Raw genomic sequence first — 12,070 nt, 5'->3', positions numbered from 1 at the left:
TCACACTTGCTTGGGTTGGTTCTAACTGACGATTTGAATCGTATATTTTCAACGTATATGTGATAGGATAAAAAAGGATGTTTTCAAAACAAATCTCTCAAATATTCCTAGCAGTTGCTTTTAAATCGTCTTTGTATAAGTACATCAAAATATTTTCCTTCAAAGATAGCAGTATGAATAAGTCAACCGTACAGTGACATCGCACAAAGTGAAAAATTTGAATTTTTTAATACAGTGCAATATATAAATGTATATAGCATTCTTTATTATCTAACAACGTATATAATTACTTAATAGTCATTAGTTTGTTTAATAACTAAAAATGGAATTCAAAGAGAAACCAACAGTGGAAATAGAAATGGAAACACTAAATATAGTGAACGAAAATTTAAATTCTGATCCTTTCAGCGAGGATTCTCTGCGTACAGCTAAATGTCGGCATTGTCAAGAAGGTACGTAATTTTATTTTTTTCATGAATAAAGGAAAGGAAAATGATAAAACTTTCATCTGCATAACAAATTTTATATTGTAAAATTTAAAGTAAACAAAAAAATAAGTTTAAATACTACAAATTTTTCTATAGCTATCGCTTTTTAAAGAAAGAGAATCCTATGAAATAATAAATTATCTATTTCAATATAATCATTGCTCGATTATTATCTACTTATATCTACATTCAAATTTGCCTATATTATTATTATAAATAAAAAGTATGTTAATATTGCAAGCAAGATGCAATAATCCGATTAAAAATGAGTTTTCCTAACAAGATCAATAATATGAAAACGTATCATATATATATGTATGTATGTATATATGTACATATACAATTACTAATCAAATATTGCATATATAAATTTGTTTAGGTATAGGTATAGACAAACTCATGCGTCTGTGTCTATGTAGAGATGTTTTACAATTTGTGCATGTTAAGTGCTTAGAGAAATCGGTAAACACTAGAAGTATCTATCATTGCAGAATTTGTGATGTTTCTTTGCCATTAAGACGAGAAAGTAAACCACCAATAAAGGTAAATTTTGAAAGAGCTGAAAATTGAATATTTAAAGAAAATAGTAGAGTAAGTTTGAAAAAAAGAAAATGGAAAAAAGAATTTTTCCTTTGTAAAATGGATTATTATTTTGCAACTCAAAGAATAATGTTCTTACAAAAAATGAGACTTATAAAATAAAGAAATATCAATATCCAAATATTATACGTAAAAGTAATAAAATTTGTAACAGGATTTATAATGTTTTCTATCGCGAACTGTTTACAACTTAATATGATTATTTAATTTAATACACAAGTTATAGCGTAATTCTCGAGCATAAAAAATATAACAAAGATATGAGAACAATTAAATTTAGTGACAAAGTAATAATTTCAAACTTGTGTTTTCGATATTAATTGTAATAAAAATAATATACTAAAAAAGAAACGTTTTATTTATAAAAACATTTCGTTTAATTTTAAAAAAATGAAATATTTTATTAATGATAATTTATGATGTTATTAATTTTTTAAACAGTGGTGCACAAACACAACTACACTAAACATGCTAAAATGTTGTTGTGTTTCTAGCTTTAAAATGCTTATGTTGATACTATTAAAGATTGGTTTAATTATTATAATTAAATATTTAATTGAATACCTTAATGTAGCGAAGATTGGAAAATTTATACCAGTTTTAATTATTGTTATCCTTCTTTTTGCTGTACTTCTATTTCCCCTTGCTAACGAATACCGCATAATGCGGAAATGTATTATAAGGTATGTCGGAATTAATTAATTACATATAACTACGCTCAGCTTTTTACATTCGGATTCTTTGAACAATAAAATAGTTTATGCATTAAATGAAAAATATTTTAACTGTGATTATAAAAGAAAATTTATTAATTGTAATTGTGTTAATTGTAATTGTCATATTTAAACATGTATAATACAACATATATTTTCTACTCTACAGTAAAATGAATTATTTACTTTTTATCTGTTTGCAGCATGCGTGAAAGTTGTCAAACATGGTATGATAGTAATCAAGAAATGAAATTGGATTCAATTTCATATCAGCGTTTGATTGTGTGTGAAGAAACAGTATAAAATAATTTTATCATTATATTTTCACGCTATAACATAATTATGAATACTATGACCAAATGTAAAAAATAATTACATTTATAATTTTACATTTTGACTACATATTGAGTAATTTCAGAATAAAATTTAAATTTAAATTTAGAATCTGGATATTTTCAGAATGCACTATTATTTGCGGAATGCACCATAATGAATTTAGTTTGTAAAATTTTTCTTTATATAGGAATATAAAGAGAAATGGCTTCTTCCTTATTTTCAGAAATCTAAGTGAACGTAGAAAAATTTTATAGGTTAATTTTATAATTATAAAATCAGTTTGTAAAATTTTATGTATGAACATCACGAAAAAGATCCATTTTTATATATTTTTATAATAATGTAATATGCAATATATGTATATACTTATATATAATTATTTCCTTTTCAATAAAATAAACTTAAATGCTAATGTAAAATAAAGTAACGGAAATATATTTTCTATTTATCACCAATGATCTAATCTAATGATCAAATTTATCACACACAATAATAATTTTTTCATATTACTTTAAATCTATTCTAAAGAAAATCCATTTTATTTGTTGCATTGAATACGTTTTTTATTTATTGAAATATATATATAAGATAATAATTTAATTTTGATATTTGTGTGACAATAAAGATTTTAATATATTTAAAATTGTACCTCATAACTAAAATAAAAACGGCCCTATAAAATTGATATAAAAAACCGATAACAAAATCAAATAACTTTAGAGCCAAAACAAAATATTAATGAATATACAAGTCGAAACTATTTGAACTGTAATATACAAATAGAATCTAAATTGTAGAAGCGGCTAAAATAATTAATATTTCAACAGATTATATATATTATTATACACAATATATATAACTTTTATATTCCATCTATATAATAATAAACAAAAATATAATTATGTAATTTTCAAATTTTGATTAAATACAATATAAAATATAAAGAAAGGCCGTGTAGATTTGGCTTCGACGGTTTTTTTGCATATATTTTTAAAATAAGTAACAAAAAATTCAATATATACAATATTAAAAAAAGCTTCTTAGAATCTTAAAGTTTCGAGGTTTCAAATATGTATTCTGAACAGTTGTTGTTATTAGAAGAACAAATGTAAATAAACTAAGACAGTATCAAAAGTAACAGTATTAATAGATTCACCGTAGCGATAGAAGTGTAGAGTAAAATTTATAAAACTTTTAAATAATATTAACTTTATATTATCGCAATAAAAATTTAACACTTTACTGCTCAATAAATTAATAACATAATTAACATAAATAACATAATTAAAATGGAAAATTATGATAACATAATTAAAATGGAAAATTATGATGAAATTATTGATAAGCGACTGAACGAAAAGGATCGTATGTTAATATCTTGCTGGCGTTGCAATAATAAGGGTATGCAGTTTCTTTTTATACAATAATTTGAATAAATTTTCTTTATAAAAATATTTACAGAATAAAATTTGAAATGTGTGTTATTTATGTATTTTACATTGCAAACATACATAAATAAATTGTAAAATAATTGTATATAATTATAATAGATGTGAAAGAGGGAAAGTTCATATCCAGCCCGTGCAAATGTAAGAATCACACACAATTTATACACGTTAAATGTCTAGAGATATTGGGAAATACTGAGAACACTTGTCATTGTCCACATTGTCATGCGCAACATTTATCACATACAATATTAAAAATAAAACACAAATCAGTATTTCAGGTGAGTCATGAAAGATCTGAAATAACCAGCATAAAATTTGCAGAAAATAACAGAATGAATTTATAAAAATATAAAAAAAAAAATTTCCATTTCGAAAGAAATTATTTTAGCTTAAAGAACACATCTTATTTTCGCAAAAAAAAAATAAACAGGTATTATGAGATAAACAACTTGTTAAAATCAACATTCATAATTATTAGATATATGTAAAATAATAAAAAGCTTGGTAACAGAATTCACATTACATTCTACGATTAGTTTATAATTTATCACAACAATTCAATAAACAAGTTAGCGTAAGAAATAAATAACAGAGTATATCAAAGAATAAAAAAATATTTTTTATAACATTTTGAAATTTCTGCGTTTGATTTTATTATTATATTTTGATTTTAATTATTATATTTTAATAACATTTTAAGAAGAATTGTTAATTTTTCATTAATCGTGCGTATAACAGTGTTGCAGGAATATATTGCTTCATATATTTCATAAACCGTATATATTTTATTTTAAAATATTATTTTTGATATTTTTCGGTCTCATTGTGCTTATTTCAATCATTTATGCGATCATGTTCTGGCATTTGGAATACGCTATCATTATCTCTTTATGTTTAATCATAATTTTTATAATTACTGTTTACTTGTGTACAAATCTGGAATAGAAAGTATGTATAATATAATATATTAATATATAATTATTTTAATTTTTTGAATTTAGATTTTTAATTATTGAACACACATGTAAGAAGAACTCAAATTCGATATACTTATAGATAATAACTTATAAATCTTTACTTTGAACGATAAATTATTTGGTATATTTTAGATTTGATTTTTTGTCAATAAAATAATTAGAGTCAATTATAGTCAATCATAAATTGTGCCCGAATTGGAAATGATTAAATGGAATTTTCATCAAAACAAATTTACGAGAAAATTAATCATATTCCTACTTCTAATTAATTTTAAATTTAATTTTAATTTAATTTATATCATTATTATTAATTATTATTAAAAATTGATTATATGTATAAAGATATGCAAAGTTATTGAATTAATGAGTTATAAAATAATAAAACACATGTGCACATACAATTTATTTTGGTATTTTTACTAGAAATCCATCAAATCTATCAAATCTTAATTAATAAAAGAATCTTTAGATTAAAGATGATTAAAATATTCTGAAACACTTTATATGCCGTCGTATATAAGACAATCCATCAAACGGAAAATATTCCAATTATAATTGTAAAAATACTAAAATATTTTAATAAAAGAACATATATATATATATATATATATATATATATATATATATATATAGAGCAATATGACATAATAGATTTAATAAAATAAATTACTGGTCTTATTTTTATCTATTTACAGAGAATACATGAGATTACATGAAACCAACAATATGAAAGCATTCTAGAATTTAAATTGAGAAAATAATATCAAAATGTTTACATTCGAGAAATTTGAATGTAAATAAGATTTTATTCTCTTGTATATAATATATTATGTAGTATGTGTATATATAATGTAGTTATTATAAAGAAGATGTAGAAAAATCTTTCATAAGATGTTTCTTTTTGGTTTTCGACGATGCATTAAGAAGATTAATTCTATATTTTTAGAAATATAAGTATATATACCATATATATATATATATATATATATATATATATATATATATATATATATATATATATATGTGTGTGAATTTAAATTATACAAAATTTTTTTGTGCATTAATAAAGAGAATATATTAATATTAATAATAATATAATATTATAAATTTTTGTTATTAATATAGTAATATAATATTACAATATTAATAATAACATAATATTATAAATATATTAATATTAATAAAGAAAAAATGCTTTTTGTATTTTCAAAAATACTAATGTGATTTATTGAATACAAAAATAATTTTTAAAAATTCCTCTTTATGCATAGGTACAAAAAGATTGCATCATTTACATAATTTTCATAAATGTACATTTTATGCGTCTATATTACTTGTTATTGAATTTATATATTGAATAAAGCAATACAAAATGCATATATTACTATTATATAATTATATAAAAATGTAACATAATTATAAGATTTCTAATATTTAATATTTTATATATATATATAAATACATATTGTGTGTGTGTGTGCATATATAGATGGCGACACTAAATGAGTTAGTAACGCCGAGATGACCACTTTCTAGCAGAGAGAAGACTGAGAGATGTCATGGCCTGTTTTTAGGTGATCCCTGAAAGCGATACTCCCTCTATGGACATTGAAAACGTGGACATGAACTACAAAGCCAATGTCCATGAATGTTCTCAGAGGGTAATATATAATGTGCACAATTTCTGGTTTTGTTCCATGCTATGTGAACGAAATGCCGGTAGCACCAGAGTATAACAATCATTATTTTGAAAATAATATATAAATATGATAAATAATGATTTTTATAAAAATAATTTTTATAAATTACTTACCTATATGTGTATGTATGTGTGCCCATACGTTGTCCAAATGATTTTAAATATAAGAATAGACTATATGAATATCGGCGTATGTTACCGTCGGCATAGCTCTCAGGTTCATGAGAGTACTGAAACCTTCTCACCTGGCAAATGCCTTCGTTAAGGCGGAGATACAGGGGAGGAAAAATTGAGGAGGAAAAATTTTTTTATTTATTTTTATTTTTTTTAATAGAGTTTTTAAACAGAGAATATATATATAATACATATAAAAAATATATATTACATAATTATAATATATACAATGTAAATTATAATTAATTTGCAATTACATAAAAAACATTACAAAATATTAACCTATGTAATACAAAAATAATTACATTACAAATATATATGTTACAAAATTTAATGCAGAATATATAAAATACAATGCATTAGAAATATGTATGTATTACAAAATATAATACAAATTTAATATAAACTATAAATTTAAACTATAAATATAAACTATAAATTTAAACTTAATACAAAATAAAATTTATTACACGAAAGTGTCCAAAGTATACGTATAATATAAAATTTACTAAAAATTTTTACATAGACCAGACGAGACTGATTAGTGATGATAATTACGCGATATTTATTATTAATAATCGACATAGAATAATAGAATTTAATTAGTTTTATATAAATAACGTATAAACGTAAATAATCATGATCAAAAGAGTCATTAATAAAATTATTGATCATTTCTTCGATTGTAGAACAAAGTATTTGCATTATTGACGCATTTCGTGCAGACCATGAATAGAAATATTTAAAATGTGTAAAGATAGAATAAGCTTTGATGTAAATCAAAGATTAAATTACAAAATAAATTGCGATTTAAAATTCGCGAGAAAACGCGACGAATAAATAAATCGACAATAATCGAATATTCAATTGCGAGATACGCATAATTTTTATAATATAATAATCGAATCAATAGACACGCGTGCGATATAATTATTATCACACAAATGTTGACAGACGAAGATATTTTAGCAAACATTTGTGATCCGTATTGTTTATGAACATAAAATTCACTGTCCGATTTATTTGCGATTAATATATATGCGACTTTATACGAATTTCACGATTGAGAATAAAATACATATCCTATTTTGCGCATGATTAGCTGAATAAGAAGAAATGAGCTCTATAAGCTTTAAAATATAATTAAAAATCGCGTTGTGACCACGTTTAATAGAAAATAACGGAACGAATGATTTTCATTAATATAGTTATCGATCGTCTTTTAAATTATAGAAGAAAATATTTGCACTACCAGCATTTTGCACGAACTATTAAAAACAATATTCAAAGACGTGGAAAGATAAACAAAGCTTCAATGTATAAGTCAACGATTAAATTATAAGATAAATCGCGATTTAAAATTTACGAGAAAACGCGACGAATAAATAAGTCAATAATATGCGGAATATTTGATCGCGATACGTATAATTTTAATAATATAATAATCGAAGCTCTCAACAGACACGAGCGCGATATAATTATTATCACGTAAATATAGAAAATCGAAAATATTTCAACAATCATTTGAGATCTGTAATATTTGTGAATATGCAATTCAGCGACCGAATTACTGCGAATTTTTATAAGATATATCGCGATTTAAAATTCGCGATAAAACGCGACGATAAATAAATCGATAATATTCAAAATATTCAATTGCAGATACGATTGCGAGTGATATACCAGTAATATCCGATAAAAAGAGGAGCGATCTTAAAAATGGAGAACGATTAACATCTTGTTTCTACATCAGATTTCGCAAGATCAATCTGCGAAGAAAAGTTAAGTGATCCGTTGAACATCGGGAATTCCATCGTAGGAGGGAACGAATCCTAAATCTTCCGGACTATTCCCGATAGCAATGATTTCAGTATTAAATCAAAGACAATTATCCCTCGTCATTATTTTCAATCCACGAAATTGATATTCACGTCAGAAAACATGTTCTTCCATTACTAAGAAATATATCTTTATTGAAAAATTAAATGGATATAACCTTTGTCATTGAAATGTGATTACGAACGATTATATTTATAAATAATAAAATACATGCATTATTGGAGTTTGTGTTAAATGTGCGAACACATAATTTGGGGTACCGTCTGCGCGCGCGAGACGAATCGAACCCGATAACAGCAAGATTTAAAAAATTTCAATTCGAATAGTGTTCAAAATAAAATAAATGAAATAATTTTACATATATAATTAATTCTAGATTAATTATCTAGATTCTTATTCTTGTAACGTTTAAATTAATAATTTTTTTTTCTTTTAATCAATATCTTACTGATATAAGAGTACCCATTCGATTCGTCTCTAAATTTTTAATTATTCGCACATTTTATGTAACATTCATGTATAATTTCGCGTATATATAATGTATAGCATTATTAAAGATTATAAAAATATTTTGGATACGTGAATTAGTGCATGTATTTTATTATACATATATATAAAATGGTATATACCTAAAAACTAATATTTCAAAATGGCAATGGATGTCCAATACCTGCAAATAGTTTCTTAAAAGAAACTAAAAATTAATGTTAATATCCCCAGCACCTGGAAATAATTTTTCAAAGGCGATAATTAATTAATAATAAATAAAATATATTCGTTCGTAAGCATTTTTATCAAAAAATTAATAAAAATTAATTACAATATGAAATTACTTGAAAAATTAAAATTTATACACAACGCTATATCCATATTTAATCTACTATTAAATCTTTCTGGCATTATATATATAGACAATAACAATACCAATCCTAATAATGATAGAACATTTTTAACGAAGAAAAGAAAAGATACATTTCTCTCATCTAAATATATATTATTTAAATTAATTCGACGTTAAAGAAGCGTATCGTCGTTGAATTACTACCGAAATCATTGCTTTCGGAAATTGCCAGGAAAACCTGGGATTAGTTCCTTCAATCTTACAATAAAAATTCCCAATTTTCAACAGGGCACCGAACTAGACGTCGCGAATGGATCTCACAAAAACCGATGAGAAATAATTCTCCATGATGAAAATCGTTTCGACTCCTCGGCGGTACGAACAACTTTCATTAACGTTTATTTAACGGAAGGAACAACGATAACTCTTTGATTAAAACGACAATTTTGTCTATGAACGCGAAAAGAACGCGGGAAAAACACGGTGATTTCGCAACCGTAATTTATTAATTTATTGATGAATATTTTCCGATACAAAATTCGTAAGTACAAATGTAACTGAAAAACAAATTATTAAATTCATAATAATTAACTCGCGATTCTATAATATCGAAGATGATTAAATTTTGTGAAGCTAATATTTAATCGTTGACTTATCACATCGAATCTTCACACTCTTATTTTATAATTCTGTATATTTAATTAGCAATATTTAGGAATATTATCTGACGAGAGGGACAGCGATAAAAATCTTTTGTTAAAACGATAATTTTGTATAAGAACTTGTATTAAAAATTTTATATTTGATCGCGCGATGTATATACTTAATATGTATACCTATACATTAGACGGCACTCCCGGTTTCGGTACGAGCGAAAATCCCATTTCACTTACGAGAATCAACTTCGAGTCAACTGGTCGGGATTGCAACGATACAACGAGCAAGGACTAAGCCCAAACCGGAAAGAAGACGAAACGATTGACGGAAATAGAGGAAAATGAAGTTCACCAACTCTTTTTCGCGCATAATTATCCTATCTCGTATCGAACCTGGACCCGCTAAGCACGATTTCAGGTGCTCCGCCCGGACATATTATGCCTCTCGCGGTTGCTATATGCTACACCAGGCTAGTAGACGGCAAAAGAAGAGGATACCCACATTTTCTAAATGCTAACATTCAGCAATTTAGAAAATGGGGAGGCAACCCCTTTTACCGAGCGAAAATCGTGCCTAGGGGAATCCACTCGACTCCTCGACAGGGTTAACACACGCAGTGCGTGTGGCTGTAGACGAGCAAAGAGAAGGGACCCATTGACGACCATTTCGAGCAATCGATCGAGTTCTAACTAATTCGGGCCGAATCACTTGACGAAGCACGAAGCAAGAGTGTACGTTGCATAGCAACGTGTGCAAACTCGAAACATCCCGGTTAGTTGGCATCGGAAGTAGAGACTCGTGACAATAAATGAAATTGGGATTTTATATGAAAAGTCCAATAGTTCCGCGAAAACGCGACGACGCGAGAATATTACAACGCGAAAACGCGGTAACGAAGCGCATACCGTCCGCGGCACGTTGACGGCACCGACGACGCGAAAGGGTACTTAGCTTCCCATTCAGACACCTTAAGATTTATCATAAATAGAAAAATTTAAGATAAACCTCAAGGCACCATCCAAGTACTAAGCCCTCCCACCGCGACAAGGTGTACCCCATGGGAGGGTTATATTATATATAATATTATATATAATATAATACATAATTTGAAATTTATTTTGTAATATAGTACATAAATTTAAATTCGCAAATATAAACGATAAATAAAAATATAATGGATAAGAGAACATCTATTATACAAAGCAATGTTCAAAATAATTGATTTTAAACCTAATTATTGCGCGCAATTAATTTTTACATTTTTACTTTTAAATAGATATATTTTAATATTATAACTATAAGAAATTAATATTATAAACTGTGTAATTACAAAATAATTTATATTTCTTAGATTATAAACTTTTAAAAATATGATAAATAAAAAAATTTCTATTTTTTTTACATATGAAATATTTAAATAAATATATTAATTTGAAATGTTTTATGAAACATAAAAGTATCTGAAAATATTAATTAATAAAAAATTTTATAAATGTTTTAATTATTTTAAAATAAAATGGAATATTTTTTATAAGTATATGTATTATATATGTTACAATTTAAAATTACTATTAAATCACAATCAAAGAAATAAAAACGAAACGAGAAATATGTATATTTTGAATATATATATTATTGATAAATAATTTATATATTGTTGCGTCCGCGAAACGCGATATATATCGAACGCGATATATATCGAACGCGCGCGATACAATCGGCAAAATACATAGCATACGCTGACGCTCGTGCACTCGTAAATAATAACGCGATTTAAGGTGCACAAGAATTTTAATAAATCGCGAGTAACATACAAGAATTCAGAATAATCGTAAAACGGATCACAAATAGACGCGCGTTCGCACAACTTGACAGCTGGGCTTAGACTCTCTGACAGTCGTTGTTTATAACAATATCTTGACAACGCGCGCGAAAACGATCTTCTTCGAAAGAATTCAACGGGTGACGAATACATTCAGCGGGACGGGACGCGGGGACGCAACAATATAATAAATAATAAATGTGAATAAATAATAAATAATTTATATTAATGACTTACATCATATCTTATTGATCCATCCACTTCCAAAACCTCCTTTTTTCTTTTGCTTCCTTCGCTCTTTTCTCGTAGCACTTTAATCCTCGTTGCACTTACACTTATTCACGAAAAGTTCCTCGTTGCACTTGCAATTGTGTTTAGAGAAAGAATTTGATAATATATGAAACGTCTCACATCACTACTTCACTGCTCAAGAGCCACTGAACGAATGATCGTAAGTCAAGAACATTACCGCG

General features: G+C 25.8%; 1 protein-coding gene across 1 annotated transcript; it reads left to right on the top strand.

Annotated features, from left to right (window-relative positions):
• Positions 1 to 111: 111 nt before the first annotated feature.
• Positions 112 to 2,570, top strand: LOC145974008 (uncharacterized). The gene is made up of 4 exons (XM_083103727.1): positions 112 to 452; positions 868 to 1,031; positions 1,530 to 1,771; positions 2,005 to 2,570. The coding sequence occupies exons 1-4, from the start codon at positions 323 to 325 to the stop codon at positions 2,102 to 2,104; spliced, it is 636 nt and encodes a 211-aa protein (XP_082959853.1). The 5' UTR covers positions 112 to 322; the 3' UTR covers positions 2,105 to 2,570.
• Positions 2,571 to 12,070: the final 9,500 nt, after the last annotated feature.

Source organism: Camponotus vicinus, unplaced genomic scaffold (assembly GCF_025532165.1).
Source record: "Camponotus vicinus isolate PSW18456_S1 unplaced genomic scaffold, iyCamVici1.0 SCAF_7, whole genome shotgun sequence".
NCBI classification, from domain to species: Eukaryota; Metazoa; Arthropoda; class Insecta; order Hymenoptera; family Formicidae; genus Camponotus; species Camponotus vicinus.
Note: the sequence above shows the minus strand (reverse complement) of the source record. Positions and strands in the feature narration are given on the sequence as shown.